At 47.7% G+C, this 20,567-nt stretch overlaps 1 protein-coding gene across 1 annotated transcript in view; it reads left to right on the top strand.

Annotated features, from left to right (window-relative positions):
- The first annotated feature begins 6,566 nt into the window (after positions 1–6,566).
- EVL (Enah/Vasp-like) overlaps positions 6,567–20,567 on the top strand; it is a 116,725-nt gene continuing 102,724 nt past the window's right edge. The window contains exon 1 of the mRNA XM_036238412.1: positions 6,567–7,043. Within this exon, the coding sequence (XP_036094305.1) occupies positions 7,039–7,043 (5 nt within the window). The 5' untranslated portion in view covers positions 6,567–7,038. The remainder of the gene's footprint in view (positions 7,044–20,567) is intronic.

Here is a 20,567-nt window from a genome sequence, read left to right on the forward strand (position 1 = left end):
CCCAGAGACGGAATTACTGCGTAAGAGGGGAAGAACCTCTTTCTGTCCCGTGATGCATTTTGCAAAAATGAATTCCAAAATTATGGTAGCAATTTGGGAGCCTTTTTCTTTTTTAGCAAATGAATCCTCTTTCCCTAGCTAAGTGTCTTCCTGGCGGAAGCTGCACGGAGCTATTTTTACCTAAAGGCTGCAAACCTCATCATTCCCAGTCGGGCGTGTGTGCAGGAACTGTCTACCCCCTCAGGGCCCATCCGCCCCTGCGCGCTAACCTACTTCTAGGTCATTCGGGAAAAGCAAGTTCAAATTATGTTCCAAATTAAACAGTGGTTTTGTTGAAGAAGGAACGCTCGCACGCCCATTACACACTTCTAAATTCTAACAGACCAGGAAGTTATCAAAGGAAAACCAATGAGCTGTGGGAGCCGACTGCTGTGAAAAAATCAGAGCCGAAAGCGACTTGGGGGCTGGGGATCGTCTGGGTTTCAAACTTTGCATTAGTAGCGAAAGCTTCGTCCAGATAAAACCTTCCCGGAAGCCCCTCTCCATGATGTGGTCGAGAATGCCGCTAGCTGCTTTGGCTGAAGCCGTTAGGTGGGGGAAGTGACCAGAAACACTCTCATCCTGTGTCCATCCCCCGTCCCTCCCACCCTACTCCCCTCAACAGTCCATCCACCCCGGCCACCCCCAGCTGCCCCAGGGGCCACCAAAGTCCACCATCTAGAATCCAGCTCAAGGAAGCCCAGACCCAGGAAGGACCAGCACACACACGCCCATGGCCACACGATGAGAGGTGGCAGAGCGGCGTCCAATTTATCTATTTTTTTTTTTCTCTAGTTGCATGAGTTTTTGGTGTCGTATTGAGGAAGCCTTCACGTAACCCAAGGTTATGAAGATTTACACATGTGTTTTCTTCACAGAGTTTTATAGTCTTTGCTGTTACATATAGGATCCATTTGGACGTAATTTTTGTATATGATGTAAAAAAAGGTCCAGCTTCATGTTTTGCATGTCACGATCTAGCTGTCCCACCACTATTTATTGAAGACGATTCTTTCCTCCACTGAATTGTCTCGGCACCCTTGTTGAACCTTGATGAGCTATAAATGTGAGAGCTCGTTTCTGGGCTTTCAACTCTATTTGTCAATCTGTGTATCTATCCTTAAGCCAGTGCCACGCTGTCTTGATTCCTGTTGCTTTGCAACGAATTTAGAAATCAGAAACATGACTCTTCCAACTTTGTTTTTCTTTTTCAAGATTGTTTTGGGCGTTCTAGGTCAAATGGATTTTAGGATTCGCTTGCTAATTTTTGCAAAAAAATTTTTAAAAGGCAGTGGGATTTTGACAGGATTTCACCGAATCTATAGATGAACTTAGAGAGCACTGTCCCCTCAACCCTCCAATCCATGAATGGGTGGCTTTCTGTTTGTTTAGGTCTTTGATTTCTTTCAGTGACATTTTGTAGTTTTCAGTGTATTTTTTAAGTCTCACACTTCTTTTATTAAAGTTACTCCTAAGTATTTTATTCTTGTGATATTACTGTAAATAAGTTTCCTTAATTTCATTTTCAGATTGCTCAAAGCAAGTGTATAGAAATATGATTAATTCTCGTGTATTGCTCTTACATCTTTACCGAACTTTTTGTTTAGTTTTTTAGTGGATTTCTTAGGATTTTCTATACATGAGGTCATGTCATCTGCAAAAAGAAATAGTTTTACTTCTCGCTTTCCAATAGGAATGCCTTTTTTCCCCCTCACCTAATTGCCCCGACCAGAACCTCCAGTACAATATAGAAAAGCAGTGGTGAAAGTGGATAACCTTGTCTTGTTCTTAGGGAAAACGTCCAGTCTTCTGATGAGTTCTTTCAACTTCAAAACTTTATTTTGTCCTCAATTAGGGCATCTCCTCCTTCATCCCTTTTGAAACTCCTATTATTGAGAAGTTAGGTCTCTTGAATCTATTACTTACGTGTCTCGTTTTGTCAATGACAGTTTTCATTTCTTTCTTTTTTACTCTCCTTCGCGAAGGTCTCAGATCAAAACTATAGCCTACAGGCCCAATCCAGCCTGCCACCTGTTTTTATAAATAAAGTTTTATTGGAACACAGTCACATCCATTTATTTATGTGCTGCCTACGGCTGACTTCAAGCTATAAGGCCGAGTAGAATAGTTATGAAAGAGACCGAATCGCCTGCAAAAAGCCAAAAATATTAACTATCTGGCCCTTTGCAAAAAGTGCGCCAACCCTAGTTCTAGATCAGTGTCTTTTCTGTTCAGTGTCTTCACTGCCTCTAATTAAATTTAAATACTTTTTTAAATACTGTTTTCTGTTTCCCAAATTACTTTTTGTTCTCAGCTCTTGCGCAAGATCTTGACTCACCTTACAAGTTCTCTGTCATCCCTCCATTAGTCACGCCACCTTCTGCTTGGGAAAACATTACGTGGAGGATCACAGCCTTGAGACTTCCCAAGTCCCCAAACTCCCCACGCATTCAGAGGCCCAGGCCTCCGAGCCCCATGTGGGAGCAAGTTCCCTCGGTCTCCACAGAGGCCTGGCTGTCAGGGTCTGGAGGCAGGTGTGAGACAGATGACCGAGAGAAGTAATCGGGAAGTTCTTCCCCAGGGCTGATGGTGAACAGCCCCCCTGCTGGGACTGGAGCTGGGAGTACAGGAGGGAGATGGGCTTTCCTAGTAGGGTCTGGGTGGGGCACCCCTCCCCAGAGTCCCAGGGCTCCTGGGAAAGGGGTCAGCAGCTCTCTCCAGGATTGCTGATCAGACTAACCTGAGGGATGCTCTTGGCTTAGTTTTCATTTCATTAAGCGGGAACATTAAGATCTGTTAAGTAGGAACACTCAGGCAGCTTGGGGCAGCAGGACTTGGCTCCGGGCTTACCCAGAAAGGCAGGCTTGCTCTAGCCTGGTCACCCAGTCCTCCTCCCATTGCAAACAGTGGCACTAAGAAGTTCCCCTCTACTGGGCAGGTACTCAAGGTCCCCTCCACTCCACACCTGGCCACGTTTCCCCTTGATTGGTCCAGGTCTCTGAGTTACCCTAGCAGGAAGCTGGAGTCGTCCCCCAGTATGACCCCAACAGGCCCCTCTCCCCAGACTCCTCGCTCCTGGGCCTCCAAAGCAGATGAACCGTAATCTTCGTAATCTTCGGGAGAGTTGCTTATTGAGCCAGAGCCTCGAGGTGGAGTCAAACGAGACGCTCCAGCGGTGACCCGCCCTCGCGCGTGAGGAAGGCCGAAGGGTGCAGCCTGTTTCCTGCCAGGTGGACCTAGCATGCGAGCAGGAGCTTTCGCTTCCCAGATGTAACGCCCGCGCACACAGGCTGGTCCCGCTTGACGGAGGACGGGTCTCTTCAGTTCTGTGCTGTAACCAGCATGGGGGACAGAGGATTGAACATACTTGCTGCCTTTGTGAAGTTCAGTCTAGTAATGGAGCCAGCAACTAAGACCGTCCAAACAGGTTGCAATGAGCTGAGCCCAAAGCCCCAAAGCAGTGTGGAGAATGGCGCCTGCAGCCCTGTGGGAGGGCGCTTGGGGTTCCAGGGGTGAGGTCATGTGGGTGGGGGGTTGAAGCTGCTTTGCCAGGTAAACTGAGGCAGTGGCCTGGGCGTCAGAGGAGGCAGATGAGTAGGTGCTCAATAAACACTGGATAGATGGATGGATGAATGGATACAAATTGTGTATTTCGGGAAAATAGCTTTTGGTAATGACTGAATTGATTGGTGAGATAAATGGTGTAAATGAGGAATTGCAAAAAAAGGGGTGCAGGGTCCCAGGTGGTCCCCGAGTTCCCTGAGACATCCGCTGTTGTCTTCACTTGGAAGAAGCATGTCTCGACTTCCGTTTCTGGCATGAACTAGTGACATGACTTGTGCCAGTCTGTAAACCAGACGTGGTCTCCCTGGTGAATCGTCAACAGCAGCTGCGTTTCTTTTGCTTCTGTGTGGTGAGCGAGGTGTGTTTTGGCAACACCAAGGAATGGAGAAGATGGTCCGTGGGGTTGGCCCCTCGGCAGTGACCCCAGGCCAAAAGACTTGAGGAAACAGGGACAAGGACTTTCCCACTCTCTCATATGTCTGTGGCTCTAAGACTGTCCTGGGCTCAACGGGCAGCAGCAACGCCGTCTTCCTGCCTCCCCCGTGAATGGGAAACGCAGGCCAGGAGTAGCCGGCCTGGCCACGTGTCCTGCACCCACACACCATGTCATAAAGTCACTGACGTCAGCGAACAATCTTTTCGAATCCAAAGACTGGTGGCCTCCGGAAACGAATCATCTGGGGCCACATATTCCAGGTTAATTTTCTTTTTATCAGAAGAATGAAAAAACATAAATTCATGTACTTTTAAGGAATAAAGCCTTTATTCAGTAAACAGGAAACATGCTAAACAGACGGTGGTTTCAGAAGCTGTACAGCAAGGTTAAGGGCAAGGGGAGGGAGACAGGAAGGGCCGGATGAGAGCGGAGAGGCTGCTTTTCGGGAGCTCGCTTCGTGCTGCCCCTCAGCAGTGCCCCCGAGACGGACTCAGGAGTCCTATCTGTCGGACGAGAATGGAGACACAGAGAGGTCTGCAGGCGGGACTGAAACACGGAGCTCTGCCTTCGTACACATCCGTGGGCTGGTTACACAAAGACCAACACCCGTCCATGGGGAAGCGGGGCTCAGCTTAGGGCCCCGGTGGCCCCTGCCTGTCCTCCCTGGCCCTTTCTGCTGTGCATAACGCCCTCTGAGGAACGAACATCAGATGCAATAAACGACCTCTCCAGGAGCAATACATGACCTCTCCAGGGGCCTGACACAGCTAATTTCACAAATCCGCTGAGTGGTGTTGGACCCCTTTGCCTTCCTCAGTGTTTCGTGCCCCCACACTTCACAGAGAGAAGGTGTTACAGGTCCTTTCTAGGTCCCTTCTAGCATCCATATTCTCTGATCCTCCTTAAAAGAATTTGAACGTCTTTATCGTTCCGGGGGATTGGTAGTTAACAGGGAATGTTGACAGGGGTATGTGACCCTCACCTTTGTTTGTTACTAGTGTTCTATAGCAAAACTGCCATCAACGTTTCCCAGCAAACCTTCCAGTTACAGGATACTAATGACTTGTCAGACTCCAAGGCAGCAGGGAAAGTGCCTGATCTCGAGGTCAGAGTGGACCACATGCTTCAACAAAGCAAGCTGGAAATAAACAGGCCAATATCTGGAAGAGTCTTCTCACAGAACTTTGACATGCACTGACCAGGGGTAACCCTGCCTTTGCAGAGCACACCTGGATGTCATCAAGTGACCTGGGACTTGTCCATTTTAGTAATTTTTAGGGTCTAACAAGTCTCTTCTGTAGCAAAGAGACCAACCTTGACCCTGGAAAGAGAGGGACAAATAAGGTTAGGAGGGGCTGAAACCCTCTGGGGCTGTTAACAGGGTTCCAGGGGACCGAAGTGACCTTTTGAGTTTGAAGACTCGGGTTCAAACAAATAGGGGAAGAAAAGTGACAACCAATCACCAAAGAACTCTAATGACAAGTGGATAGTGAGGGAGGGAGATGAACATATAGAGACCCAACCTGCAGTGGGGAGAATGATGTTGAACCACAGAAAACGAGAATGGATGCGCACTGGGCTTGTGAGTCAGAAAAGCCTTGGCTGGAGCACTGACTCCTCCACTTCCTGCATCTTGGGCAAAACCATGTAACTCACAGTCTCTTCTCAATCTGGGCCAGGAGTAAAAAAAAAAACAGCGACCATTTACCGCCCACCTACTGTTTGCCAGGTACTGCCCAACGCTTGATACGCTCTTGTTGGGACCCAATTTTTAAAAGGTAGATATTTCAATGTCGCCGTGACAGAGAAGGGAGGGAGTAATATTAAGAAAGCACAATGAACTGCGTCTCCTCAGATGCGGAGAGTGAGACCCTGAGGGTTTAGGGTTTCCAGCGGCAGTGAGGATCGTTAGCCTTCAGGAAGGGTGTGGATTTAATAACCAGAGAAAACTTGGACGACCTACTTTGTGCTGTGCTGTCGATGTGCTATTTTACAGACTGTGGTTTGGGAGCGTTAGGTGGGGTTCTTGTTGGACTGGGGGAGGTCCTGCAGATGTTAGTATCGCGCCAGAGCTGCGACTCCCAATCCCAGCCTTGGTTCTTTATTTACAAAGAGAGGGATCAGTAGTCGGTGACCTCGACGCCCTTCGGATCTGGGGTGTACCCGAGTCGGAACAGGCGGGACGCACTGCAGGGCCGGGGGTAGGGGGACTCCTCCGGCCACCACGCGCAGACGCCGGCGCATTCAGCAGCCTCAGTCCTTGCAGTGGGGCGCGCTGCGTTCCAGGTGCGGACCCAACGCCCGCCGCCCTTTAGGCCCCGCCCCTCCCGTGGCTTCGCCTCACCCCTCGCGGCCCCGCCCATCCCTGGAGGCCCCGCCCAACGGCTCGCGCGCCCCCTCGAAGCCCCGCCCCGCCGGTGCGCGCCTCCCACGCCCCGCCCCGGCCCTCGGGGCCCCGCCCCTCGCAGCCCCGGGCTCCCTCTCTCGGAGGCGCGGCGGAGGGGCCCCGCGCCTTTTGTGTCGGGTTCGGCCCGCCGCGCGCGCTCGCTCCTCAGCGGCCGCGGGCCGGGCACGCACGCGCGCGCTCTCCTCAGCGGGCGCAGGGCCGCACCTCGCTCTCGGCCCTCTTGCTGAGCTACTCGCCGCCGGCCGCCCGCGGTTCGCCGCCCCGAGTCTCGGGCGGGCGGGCGCGCGCTCCCCCCGGCTGCGGGGCCCCCGGCGGCGCTCGCCCCCTCTCCGCTGCACCTTCCCCGGCGGCGCGCGCACTCGCCGGCCCGGGCACGCGCCCGCCAAGATGGCAGGGGCCGGGGCCCAGCTGTCAGGCGCCGCCGCCCCTGCGCTTCCCCGCAGCTAGCGGCCCCGACGCCCGCCCGGAGAAGATGAGCCCCCGCTGTCCCCCGCAGCCCAGCGAGACGCGGAGCCGCCGCGCCCGGGGCCGGCTACCCCGCTAACGCCCCGCGCCGCGCCCCCGGCCCCGCGCGCCCGCCCCGGCAGCGACAATGAGGTGAGCCTCGCGGGCGCCTCGGCGGGGAGGGGACGCGGCGGGCGGCGTCCGGGGCGCGGGGATGGCTGCGGGGGAGTCGCGGGGGCCTCAAGAACGGCGGGGGCGCTTGGGGGTGTCGGGGTGCGGGGCGTGCTGGAGGGGCGGGCGGGGCTGGCCTTTGCATCCTGCGGGAGGCACTTGCGGGGGGCCTGGGGTGGGGGAGGCCGACCCTCCCGGCAGGTGTGGCCGCGCCCCGGCCACGCGGTGGCCAGGTTGGCCGAAGCCGGGATCGGTGCCTCGCAGCCCCCAGGAGGACGGCGCGCAGCCCGCCTCGCCTCCGTCCCGCGGGCTCCAGCCTTGGGCGACGCCTCCCCGGTGCGGGCGTCCGCAGCCGCGTCTTATCTTACTTGTGAGTGGCGCTTTCCCTCCATCCGGAGCCGCTTACGCCCCTCCACTCCCCTTTCTCGTCCTCTTTTCCTTTCTTCTTGCACTCCAGTAAAGAGAAAGACCTAAATTGTGCCACTCATTGATTTATCACCCCGCCTGCTGGTTATCAGGTCAAGAAGTAAATCATTTTCCGCAGCCAGGAGCCTGGAATTCCCGCTCCAGAGGTAACCCAGTCCGGACTTTTGGGAGAGTCTCACTTCCTTGCCTTTTGTGTGTGTGCGTGTGTAATTTTGCCTTCTAAACACATATTCAGTAAAAACTGTAGTGTCGATAGTTCTATTTTTGCCCGTTTTGTGAACTTTATATAAATGAGATAATACAGTGTCTGTAATAATACAGTATCTGTGTTTGGCTTCTTTCATTCAAGGGGTTTTGAAATTCATTTATTCTCTGTTATAACTTAATTCTTACTGATCTGTAGTGTTTCTCTGTAGATGCCACAATTTATCCATTCCGGTGTTGGCAAACACTTGAATTGTTTCTAACTTTTGGCTATTAATAATAATGCTGTTATGACTGCTCACATTCATTTCTGTCGAATTTATACCTAGCAGTGAAATTTCTAGCTCAGAAGATAGGCATATCTTCGACTTTAGTAGATAATACTGTACCAAGTTGCTAAAGTGTTTGTGCAAGTTTACACTCTTGTCAGCAAATGTATGAGAGTTCTTGTGCTTCTTGTCAATACTTGGTATTGTCGGTCATAAATTTTAGCCATACTGGTGAGTGCGAAGCGGCGTTCCATCGTGGCTTTAAGTTGCAATTTCTCGCTGACTAATGAGGTCGAACATTTTTTCATGTTTGTTTTGTACGCTCTTTCATGAAGTGCCTGTTCAGATGTCTTGCCCAGTTTTCTTTTGGGTTTGACATCTTTTCCTAATTTGGAGGAGTTCTAATGATCATTCAGAAAGATAGTTTCCTGTAACTTTGAGAAATTTTAACTGTTTTGCCTTTCAGATTTACAGTCCACTTGGAATTGATTTTTTTATAACTTGTGAAAAAGGGGTCAAATTTTATTTTTTCTTAGCACCAGTTATTCAGCACTGTTTATTCAAAAGGTCATCTTTCCCCATAGCTCTGTAGTGGCACCTTTGTCATCTTCCATCTACCTGAACTGTATACATACTCTTTAGGATTTCTTTAATGCAGGTCTGCTGGTGACAGATTCTCACAGTGCATGTTTGCAAATGTCGTTATTCTTCATTTAAAACAAAGCTTTATTGAAATACCATTCACCTACTGTAAAATTTACCCATTTAAAGTGGACATACAGTTCAGTAATTTTTTGCATCTTCACACAGTTATGCAACCATTACCATGATCTAATTTGAAAACATTTTTCTCCATTTTTTTAAGGATTTTTTTCAGTATTTATGGAGTTCTTGATTTGCTATTGTTTATTTTTAACGCTTTGTAGATCTCATTATCTCTGACTTGGGTTTCTGCTAAGAAGTTACTTTTCATTCATTCCTTTGAAAGTGGTCTGCCTTTTTCTCAGGCTGCTTTTTAAAATGTTCTCTTTGTCTTTGGTTTTCAGCAGTTTTTCTATGCTCTCCTTATGGATTTTTTAAAACATATAATTTAGGTTCTTAGGGCTTCTTGAGTTTGTGGCTTCATGTCTTTCATTATTTTAGGAATCAGCCATTAGCACTTCAAATATTGCTTCCGCTTCATCCTCTCTCACCTTTATTTCTGGGACTACAATTACATGTTAGAACATTTTACTGTGTCTTCTCTGTCTCTTAACTTTCTTTGCTTTGCATCTTTTTGTCTCTCTGTCCTTCATTCTGGTAATCTCACTTAGCTCTCTTCTATAAATTGCTATTAAATCTTTCCAATTGAGTTTTTCATTTCAGTTATGTTTTTAATTTCTATTTGCTTCTCTTTTTATCGTTTCTAATTATTTTCCCAAATTATCAATCTTGTTTTTTTATCTCCTTAAACATAATATGGATCATTATCTCAAAGTTAATTCGATTGCGGCAGTATGTACGAGTCATTTCTAGTGTCTGTCTCTGTTGGTTTTCATTCATATTGTCTTGTGTTCTTATGTGCCTCGTTGTTTTCTTAATTGTGTGCCGAACATATTTTCAAAATTGTTTATGGAAATAATTTGAGGCCTAGTGTGATGTTTTTCTTTTCTAGAAAGAGTCACATTTGCTTTGTCAGGCAGATGGCACGCTTACATTCTAGTGCCGCTTCAGTGCAGTTTCAGGGATGTTTCTAAGCTCAGCCGCAGCCTGTTCTGCTCACCTTTACTCCTGGTGTTCAGCTCCTCACCAGCACCTCCCCTTCCCAACTCAGCAATGCCCAGCTTTTAGCATTCCCTTTGGAATTGGCAAACACTCCCAAGTAAAGTAGCCCCAAACACTGAGGCCACCTCCCGGAACCTCTGACATGCCTCCCCCCAAAAAACTCCAAGCAGATATATAATTCTATTTTTCCCCTGCTTTTCTAGTTTTATTCATCTAGAGGATCACTCTGATTTACTTAGTGTATGGTTACTGGAAATAAGAATCCTTGATGTTTGCATTTTGGGGGGAAGTTTGAGTCAATATTCAGTTCTGGAGGAGATTTAAGCTGCCAGGTTTCAGAAGAGGTGGATAATAACTGATTTTTTTGTGTTCTGTCATAACTATATCAGGTTGTCTGTCAGTGAAATGCTCTGGAATCAAGATCATTTTAAGAATAAATCTTTAATTCCTTTTAATATATAATTAATTGAAAAAACAGCAGTTTAGTTCAGGTCATTACTGTAAAGCAAAGGATTTCAGAAGGAAGAGCTTTCCCCTCTTGTTTTCCACATTTCTTTCTCCTGTCTTGATTTCTTTGTTTATTTGATAAAAATTACCTTTTATCTGGTCCTCTCAAATAAAACATTTCATTTTTTGATCAACAATAGTAGAATAGCATTCTCAGGTTTCAATCTTTTGGATCAGATTTTTTTAAAAAGACTAAAAATGAAAGTTTTTAAATGGCTTTTCCAAAATGAGTCATTTGGTTGTTCCTTTTTTTTTTAAGGCATTTGTTTTTTACACAGATTTTTTTTTTAAATGCTGCTGACAGTTTAACAGTTTAACACAGTTCTCTGTTGCAGACCGTTTATAGGTAAACATCTATACTTGTATATTTATATGGGCCTCAAGTTCTTGGCTTTTGTAAGTGGACCTCAATGAATCAAGGCGTCTATTCATTACATCTGTTGTCAACTCATTTAATTTGGATATTTATAAGCAACTTGTTTCATCCATGAAAAACACTTTCCTTTTTGTTCAATCTGAATTTCTAAAATGAAATAACACATCATTTTACTTGTTAGATAATCCCATGGGAGTAAGGAGATGTGGCCTGTTGGTAGAGGTGTGGAATGTAGTCTCCAAATTTCCTGTTCAGGAGCAGAAAGGCATAGGGCCGGAGGTGCCTTCTTACCAATAAGCTGAGTACTCGAGGCGCATGTCCACTTATTTCTGCAAAAAAGTCCTGTTTAATTAAATTACTTAGCTAATCAAGGCTGTGTCTGAGTTTTTCTTTATTAGTCAACTGCCTGAATTCTTGTTTACTTTTTTCTAATAGGCCTTAATATATTTTTATGTCTTCATTCAGAAGTCATTTTTTGAGGGCTTACTATTACCTGGTACTGGGTCACATGGGAAAGGAGGTGGAAGGAACCAGACCTCCCCCTCCCTCAAATACCCCACATCCCTAAAAGATTTATGGAAATGTACTAGATCCCTTTCTGCATCCCTTTTCTACTTAAAAGAAAAAAATACATGGTATATAATATATTTGTCTATATACTTTGGTTATTTGTCTACTGGGAGCAGTCTGTTTGGTGAACATCCTCACTCTTTCTTACCTGTTAAAGATTCGATATATAGAAGTTTAAGATTTTTATGTCATTAAGTCGCTTTCTTTGTGATTTTTTCCGTAATTTCTTATGTTTAGGATAGCATTCTTCTAGAAGATTGGTTAAGTGTTGTTTTTCTGCTTTATATATATGAAATTTTTTTTTCAATTCGTTCTTCAGATTGGAATATGAGCTGAAGATCAAAATTCCAGTTTTCTTCAAAATCGCTGATTAGATACTTGACCAAATCAGTCGCTACATGGCAGAGATACCAGCCATGTTTTCTAAGTTGACCCCCAAATCCCCTCTGGGGGAGCATGGTAACCTCTGAGTGAGGATCGCTTCCGGCCCTCAGGCAGCTCAGCTGCCCCGTCAAGGCCAGCCTCGTGCACGTAACACGTGGCCAGACTGACATGTCACAGGTCTGCGTAGGTGCCAGGGACTCCCGCGTCTGGGCCGAGGGCGCTGTGTCAGTCTTGGAGCGACACAGAATGCGATTACAGGGCACAGCATTAGACAGTCGGGCGCAGGTAGTCCTGTGCATCACCGCTAGCCTGCGTGCACGTGGCTGGGAGCGGGGGACCGTGTCCCCAGCTGTCTTGGGTGGTTAGGAAGATGGCTCCAGGGGCGGTGGGACTTCTGTGTGTGTCTCTCCAGGCTCTCTTCTGTGATTCCGTCTACCTGTTCCTAGGCCGGTGCCATCACCATATTTACCTTGTAGACAAATGATTTTTAATTGAGCAACTTCATCCTTTTATTAAAGTAACGCCATTTTGAATCTTACTTGTTTGGTAGGTTTGTTCTTACCTAGTTATCTAAACAAAAAAATTTGGACTTCGTTTATCATTGCACATAAAGAAGCTACATGAAAATAAATTATATCAGTATTGTTCCACATACAGATTTCTTCCCTTTGAAGGGAATGTGTATGTATAGCACCCAAGTTTCCACCTGGCAGTGGACTGTCAGCCTGAGGACTCCGCGTTATGGAACGACTGTGTGAGAAGCGCTGTGGCGATGAGATGGTAACTTGGAGAAGAGCGCGGCCCGCCGAGTCAGGGGTAATGTGGGGAGGGCCGTGGCCCTCCGTCGAGGTGGAGCTTCCTCTGCCCAAGCCCAAAGGGGGAGGATCCGCATAGAAATAATTTCTGGTGGCGATTTTCTCTTACTTTTAAAAAATAACATTTTTTTTTTCTGATTTATATGTAGTATACGTTGAATGTAGAGAATTTGAGAGCATAGAAAGCTGTAGAAAAGGCAATAAAAGTCAGCACTGAGGACATAAACTATACTGGTAACGGTTTCATATAGTACGTGTCAGTCAAATCATTAGCTGTATACCTTAAACTTATACAGCGTTGCATGTCAAGTATATATCAGTAAAACAGGAAAGAATGAAAGCCACTTAAAAAAATCAGCATTGATTCTGCTGGTTAGAGATAATCGCATAAACCGTGTGGTGTAGTTAGTTCCTTTAATTTTTTCATGTTTAATTTTTTCATGTGTAACATTTTCATAGACTTGATATTGTACTGAGTGCATTTGTTGGATAGTTTACGTTGAACATGTATGCATTTCCCCCTTAGTAAATATTTTTTTAAAACATTTTAAGTAGTCAAATAGTAGTCATCACGTGGTATACCATAATTTATTTACCAGTATCCTAGTTTGAGGACAGTTAACTTGGTTTTAGCATTTCATCAGTGAAAATACCACAATGAGAAATGTCTGTGTACACAAATCTTAGGGTTCATCTCTGATTATTTTGATAAGATAAATTGGCAAAATGGTATTACTACTGATACCAAAGGGTATAAACGTTTTTAAAGCTATTGTTACGTTTTATAAGAATGTTAATTTTAAACAATGAAGGGGGAAAGAAGGAGATAAAGTTAATGAAAGGGAGTTTAGTCTTGCCCTTAATTTGGAGGTCCCCCCCCCCCCCAAATTAGGCAAAAGGACTAGAAAAGGAATCTGGAGGAAACAGTGTGGCTCCGGCTGCTCACCAGCAGAGGGAGCCCCGTTCCTGCTTCCTCTGCACGGGTGTGTGCAGATGGGCTCTGTCTGCAAGGCTGTGTGAGAGACATCTATCTGCTTTTCGCTTTGGGGTTAATGTCGCTGTGAGTGAAGTCGGTGTGTTTTCATTTTGAGTTAGGTCACAGTTTGCCCCCTGTGTTGTAAGCAGGCTGAATTTCGAAGTCAGACAGACCTGGGTCGTGCCCAGCACTACTAGCCTAAGCAGCCGGCTGACCTCAGGCAGGTCGCTTAACCTTCGTGAGCCTCCATTTCTCAGGTATAAGTGGGAAGATTGGTGTAGAGGCCCTTGTAAGGGAGGTCGTCCAAGGTCATCCGTTGTCTCTCACGCTACTCGGAGGACATGGCTTTGGAGCTCTACGAAGAGCTTCTGCAGCTTCGCAGGGTTTTGCAAGGGTCAAATGAGGACACACGGAAGGTTCTTAGCTTGCAATGTACAGTGAAGGTTACTCACCTACTTCCCCCTCCCCAGTCTGTCGTGTCTGCGAGGGCGGTAACCTGGAAAACCTGGGGCGAGTCTGATTTCAGATATTCTGCCCTTTGTCACATCGCCATGTAACTTATCTACCATATGTGATCGTTTCGGGGTTTAGAAACCACAGTTGCTTGTTGATGCTTCAACTTCTAAAAAAAGATTCAGGGACATTCTCCCCGAAAGACACAAAATAGATCTATCGAAATAAAGACAGAACAGGAGGCGTGCTATTTCGGGGTAAAGATAATTGTACCAGAAAATTTAGATTAAGAAATAGTTAACTGTAGTTGACTGCGTTCAGCGGTGGAATTCATGGGAGCCGCGGCCGGGGCGGGTGGGGGGGCGTGTAGCGGGGAGCTAGTAGCTGGTGCGTGTTTCTCGTCCTGCAGCAGAACACACGCTTTGTAGAGCCCCCTCTAAAGGTGGGTTTTCATGTGTCTTTGGAGACAGTGGACAACGGCCCTTGCGAGACCTCGGCTTTGGAAGTCTCTTACCCTCTCCTGTCCCTCCCCGCTTGTGCTGCGTTTGCGTGGGCCCCTTCTTAAAAGCTTCCAGGACCTTTATACGTGCCCTGGGGCCTGCCCCCCACTCGGGCGGGCTCCCCGTGTGGAACAGGTCTCACTCTGATCTTCTCCGTCCTCTCTCCAAAACTTCTTAAGCAAGAAGAAAGCTAATGGACCGATTCGTGAGTTGATCAAAATCTTAACCACTTCCTTTTCCTCTTCACCTCACTAACTGCGTAGCCTTCCAGTCTTCATTTAAATACTACTTTCCCTGGGAGGCAGTCCTGGCCCCTCTCCGGCTGAAGCCCTTCCCCGTTATCTGCTGCTATTTCGTCTCATACTTTCCCTTCTGTAGCTCTTTAGATTTGTACTTATGTTTTTCCTCCTGCATTTCATAAAGGATTATGCTGCATGGATCTCTGCTGGATCCGCCTCCCCCCCCCCCTGCCGAGCTTAGCACTGTGCTTGGGCCTTGGTAGATGCTTAGTAAATGTTGACTCTGGCACCTGTACCCAGAGTGGACAGTAAATCACGCCATTCATTCCGCTTGGCATGGGTCCTTCCAGACACAGCATTCCAGGTAGCCACTCCCCAATGGTCGAAGCTGACACCGGAGACAAAAGCTGTTTCATTACGTGCTTGGTGAAGTTCAGCGTTGCTGGGTTGACAGGGCCTTTGTTGGTGGGTCCATTCCGCTGCCATGAGACAGGACTCGTTCGTTGCTGCGTGGACGGATTTACTCTTCTGTTATTTCTTTGTAATGACCCCGTGCGCTGTAACTCTCAGTGTCCCAGACGCGTGGGGATCACTGTCTGTGTGTCCTCCGCAGTGCGGATCCCAAGCCCAGCCGCTGGGGATGGAGTAATGCTCTAAACCTTTTTCCCTTTTTATTAATAGACTTTATATTATAGAACGATTTTAGATTCACGCAAAATTTGAGCAGATAGTGCAGAGAATTCCCACCCCCTCCCACATCTGCACAGTTTCCCCTACTAACATCTTACACAGTAGGTTTATGGCACATTCTTTATCCCTAGTGAACTAATAACGATACATTACTAATAACTAACGTCCGTAGTATATTCGAATTTCCTTGTTCTTTCCTAATGTCCTTTTTCTGTTCCAGGGTCCCCTCCGGGGCACTACGTGACATTTAGTCGTTGTGTCTCCTTAGACTCCTCATGGCTGTGACACTTACTCACATTTCCCTTAGTTTCGACGACCGTGACTATTGCGAGGCGTACTGCTTAGGGGTATTGTAGGGTCCCCCTCTGCTGGGATCTCTCTCATGTTTTTCTCATGATTAGACTGGGATTATTTGTTTTAGGGAGGAAGACCATAGAAATAAAGGGCCATCTCAAGACGTCACATAGAGGGTAGACACGACTGTAGGGCTGATGGCTTGACGTTGACCTGGACCACCTGGCTGGCGGGTTTCCTCACTGCGAAGTTACCCTTTCATTTCCCTTTTCTTTCCTTCCTGTCTTCTTTTCAAGAAAGTTGCTTTTCACAGCCCACACTTACGGAGTAGGGACTCATGCTGCGTCTCCTGGTGAATGCCTTTTAAATTATAATAATTATTTTTACGTGTATTAGGAAAAATAAATGCATCAACTCCATGGCATTTTAACTGGATTCCCCCAGAAAGCTGTGGCCGAGGCAGAGGCTCACGTGAGGGGAGTTTGGACCGGACCGTGACTTCGAGGACGAGCCGGTGCAGGCATGCGTTACGGATTAGCCCTGGCGTTTGGGGGAGGAGGGGAGAAGCTCACGTCCATGGGCTGCTGTCTTCTCGTGACAGATGTGTGCCAGCAGCCGCAGGCGTCCACGTGTGGGTGCTCAGAGGGCCACCGTGGCACCTGCAGCAGCAGCAGCACAGGTCCTGGAGCAGGGATGCGGAGGCAGGCGAGAGCCGGGCCAAACGGGTTCCCTCGCAGGTGGCTGGAGTAAGGAACAGGTAAGGCAGGAGGAGCTGAGTGATGCAGAAGAGGTGGTCAGTGCACGTGATTTTGTGACTGTTATTACTAAATAGAAAGGATATAGATTTTTTTCAATCTTTTCACTCATTGCATCTTGATTTTCAGTCACATCTGGAAAGTTTTCTAGGCTCTCAGATTGAATTCACCGGTGTTTTTCTAGTACTTGTATGCATAGTTTTTTTTTTTCTTTTTCAGACATTGAAAGCTCTGATCCTTTTGGAATTAGAGATTTGATTTGAGGACTGGACTCAACTTTCTCTCTTTCTGTCTGGATTTTCATTATCCCAATACCGCTTATTTAAAATTTCAGTTTCTCTCAGTGTTTTGAGATGCCATCTCTTGTCATATTTTGTGCTCATAAATGTTTGTTGCATAATGTGTGAGCCCCTCCTTTCATGGATGAGAGGACGGACAGACCGCAGAGGTCACTTGCCCAGGGCTCACAGATAGCGGGGCGGTGGGGACATGAAGCCCAGGTTCCTCGTCTCCCAGTCCTGGTCTTTTTTCCACTCTCCTCCATCCATGTCGTCCTCTCTAGTGACAGGCGCAAGTAGGCAGGGGCATCTGCTGCCTTGACTCCTGTGTCGTTTACCTTTGTGACGGCGACCCCAGCTCCCTAACACAGTCCAGCAAACGCCTGGCCATGAGCTTCGGACTCTAGGAAGATGGCTGGGCTGGGCTGAGGTCGCAGGCCGTGCTCACTGTCAGCCTGCAGGATGGAGGGGAGGGCGCACGGGCTCAGGGGCCTTGCACTCTGTGCACCTGCTGGGGGGCGGGCTCCGAGGCTGCGGGTGGCCAGCCGAGTCATCTTTCGAAGGTGGCTGCACACCCCCAGTTCCAGCAGTGAAGCCTGTTGTTCGGTGTAGATTGGAATGCAGGGTGACGTCTGATGAACACTCTGTTTGAATTGGGACTTTTCGGTTTTCTGTCAACAGCAGTTCCGAGCCTCTGCTTCCCCATGCCCCAGGTTGCTGTGTCCAGTGTCGATTTGGGTCATTCCCTGGGAAAGACACAAGATTCAAAACTGCAAAAGTCATGGAGACCAACTAGGAAAAAGTCGAATGAAATTACGAGTGATTTGTGTTAGAAAGTTGCCCTCTGGTTCAGTTTTAAACAAAGGTCGAGGTAAGTTGTGTTGGATTTGGGGATTCTGCTTCTGGCAGAAGTTTGTGAGGTTATTTATGAGGTTTATGAGGTTGTTCTTAGTAGGACTAAGAACAAGAGAAACTGAAAAGTTAAAAAAAAAAAATCCGCTTGAAGGCATAGGACAGCTACACGGCAGAAAAGGATTCACAGAGCCCAGATTTGGGGGATGGACAGGTCAGCCTGACAGCTGGCTCCATTTCTTCCCGGGAAGGACTGAGCAGGTGACTAGAACGTTCTGCAGATTCATGGCGCCGGGGAGATAAAAACCAGTGTTCGGGGCCCGCGGGGCAGGGTTGTGCATCGGGCTCTGCTGAGGGACAGAGGGGAAGCAGTAGACTGGCCCTCTCAGGCACAGGGCCCCGCTTTCCACCCTCTCAGCCTCTGGTTATATTAAGGTCCCTGGGGTTGTTTGAACCCCTGTCTCGCTGCCTGTCAGAGCAGAAGTAAACCCAGAGGGGGCCTCAGACCGTCTGGAGTTTTCACACACAGTGAGCGGCCCTCAGTCAGGAATGATCACTTCCATGAGAAGATCAGACTTCACCCAAAACCAGGAGACAATGCAAGACCACGGGAAGGGGCGTGGGGAAATCGTGAGACTCGGCCTTTAGAAGAACTGTGAGTAGAATTCGAGTTCACCATGGCCTTCCCAGCTTGGAGGCCGACTCGGACGCCGGGCGTCAGTGTCTGTAGTTTAAATAGGTGAAGGGGCGAAGAAGTGGAAATTAGTAGTTACAGAACAGTCGTGGGGATTTGGAGCACAGGGGTACATAGCCAGTGCTGTCGCAGTAGTGGTGTGTGGCGCCAGATGGGTGCTGGGGTCCTCGGGGATCACTGCGTAAATTATACAAGTGTACGTCTAACCGCCGTACTTGTACCTGAAATTCGTATAAAATAATTTTTTAAAAAAGTTTATAGTTGGTGGTGGACAAGCGTGAATGAGCGTGTCTGCCCCTCGTCCTCGCGTGTATTTGGGTGGTTGTCCTGTGGTGGCAGCTTTGAGGTTGGGACAGGAGAGGAATCGGAGTGATGGTCACAGGCTTTGAGACCTGAGCTGGGAGAACCTGGAGGTCAGCGCTGTGACCTCACTGTGCATTTTGTCTGTGAGAGACGTGGACTTCGTCTTTGGTTTGGGCAGCGTTGACACACGTAGGTGTTACTTTACACAAGGAAGGTAGTGTTAAATATTTAATGTAGACATAATTTCAGTACTTTAAAAACACCTAAAAGCTTAAAATTTAGTATAGTATAGACTTCTCTGTATTATAAATACATGATGACTCCAATTCATGTTCTCATGTGTCATATCTGCTTAAGTCTTTGCTTGAAATCTGTACCTTAAGCACCCGCCGTATGCACGACTGTGGGGCTCGGGCGGCAGACACGAGTGAGACGGGGGCCTCGAGGGCGAGCACGGGGCGTCAGGCGCCAGTGCCGGGAAGAGGAATGAACGGCACAGTCGTGTTTATTTGTTGTCGTTTACTTGTTGCACGTGCAGTGGGCTAGGCGCGTGTTGGCTTCTGTTACGGATTTTCCCTGTTGCACTTCCTAGAACCGTTTCATTCTTTCTCCCGTCGGCTGCTCGCTTGCTCGAAGGCAGTGGTCTTCGGAAAGTCTTACCTTATCTTAGTTAAATGTCCTCAGTTCTTCCAGTTATTAATCTCCAATCAGTGGCCCTTTCGAGGGCCTTTCTCTCACCGAGCTCTGAGCCACTAAAGTCCATTACACTTTAAAATGTTTAATTCTCTGACTTTGGCTTAAACACAAAGATTTTGAGCCTGGAAGACAAAGGAAACCCTTTATGCAAGATAGAAACACACCACGCCTTGGAGCCTGTGCGCCTGCGGACAGATCAAAATCGCGTGTGTCCTCCGGCGCTCCTTTCTTGTTCCAGGTGAGATTTCTAACCGGGCAGCTTTAGGGCACCGTTTAAAGACATTCCTTTCCCGAAAAGAAGGAAAGTGCTCTTCTCGATTTGTAGCACTGTGTGAGATAGAACTGTGAGCATCAGAGTGAATCAGATAAAGAAGGAGTCTCACATAGAAGAGCATCACTAGGCAGAGAACCAGCCGGTCCCTTCGTGAGCGCAAAGAGCAATACGCTTCGGTGTCCAAGTCTGTGGGTGCCGAGGCAGCATAGCTGTGAACCGCACAGATGGAATATTTATCAGGTTCACTCTGCTGATTTCCAGGCTGTGAGTAGATGTCAGGGTTTTCTACACATGGAGCTTGGTCCCCAGGGCATGGAGCACGGTGACCTCAGGTTCAGCACGTCTTAAAACTAGAGTCACTGCCACCATGTTTATGAGCAGTTGGTTTTTGACAAGGATGCCGTTTTTCAGTGGGTGAAAATAGCCGTTCAGAAAATGCTGGGACACCTGAATATCCACATAGGAAAGGATGAAGTCGAACCCCTACCTCATACCATATATACAAGTTAATTCAAAACAGATTGTGAACTTAAATGTAAGAGCTAAAAGTCTAAATCTCTTACAGGAAAAAATATAAGGGTAAATCTTCATGGCTTTGGGTTAGGCAATGGTTTCTTAGACATGACACCAAAATACAATGATAAAAGAAAAAAAACTAAGTGGATTTCATCAAAATTAAAAACTGCTGTGCTACAAACCATACTGTGAAGGAAATGACAGCTCACAGAACAGGAGAAAATATTTGCAAATCATACATCCGATAAGGGACTTATATCTAAAATATATATCAAAGAAACTCTTGCAATTCAATAATTAAAAGACAAATGACCCAATTTAAAAATGAGCAGATGATTTAAATGGACCCTTCTCCAAAGAAGAGACACGGATGGCCAATGAGCGTATGAAAAGGGGCTCGGCTTTATTAGTGATGAGGAAATGTGCCACAGCGAGATTCCACTTCGCACCCGCGAGGACGGCTGGGACAAGAAAGACAGGCAGCGGCAGACGCCGGTGCGAGCGTGGACAGCCCTCACGCGTGGGTACGTGGCCGCGTGGCTGTGAGCCTAGTGCCGGAGCCGTCACCGCGCCGGGGAGGACGTAAAGCGTGCGGCCGCTTGGGGAGGCAGCCCGGCGGTTCTGCACGGCGTTCAACGGTCAGCATCCGCCTCAGCATTTCCACTCCCAGA

This window comes from Rousettus aegyptiacus, unplaced genomic scaffold (genome assembly GCF_014176215.1).
Source record: "Rousettus aegyptiacus isolate mRouAeg1 unplaced genomic scaffold, mRouAeg1.p scaffold_m13_p_3, whole genome shotgun sequence".
Taxonomy (NCBI): domain Eukaryota; kingdom Metazoa; phylum Chordata; class Mammalia; order Chiroptera; family Pteropodidae; genus Rousettus; species Rousettus aegyptiacus.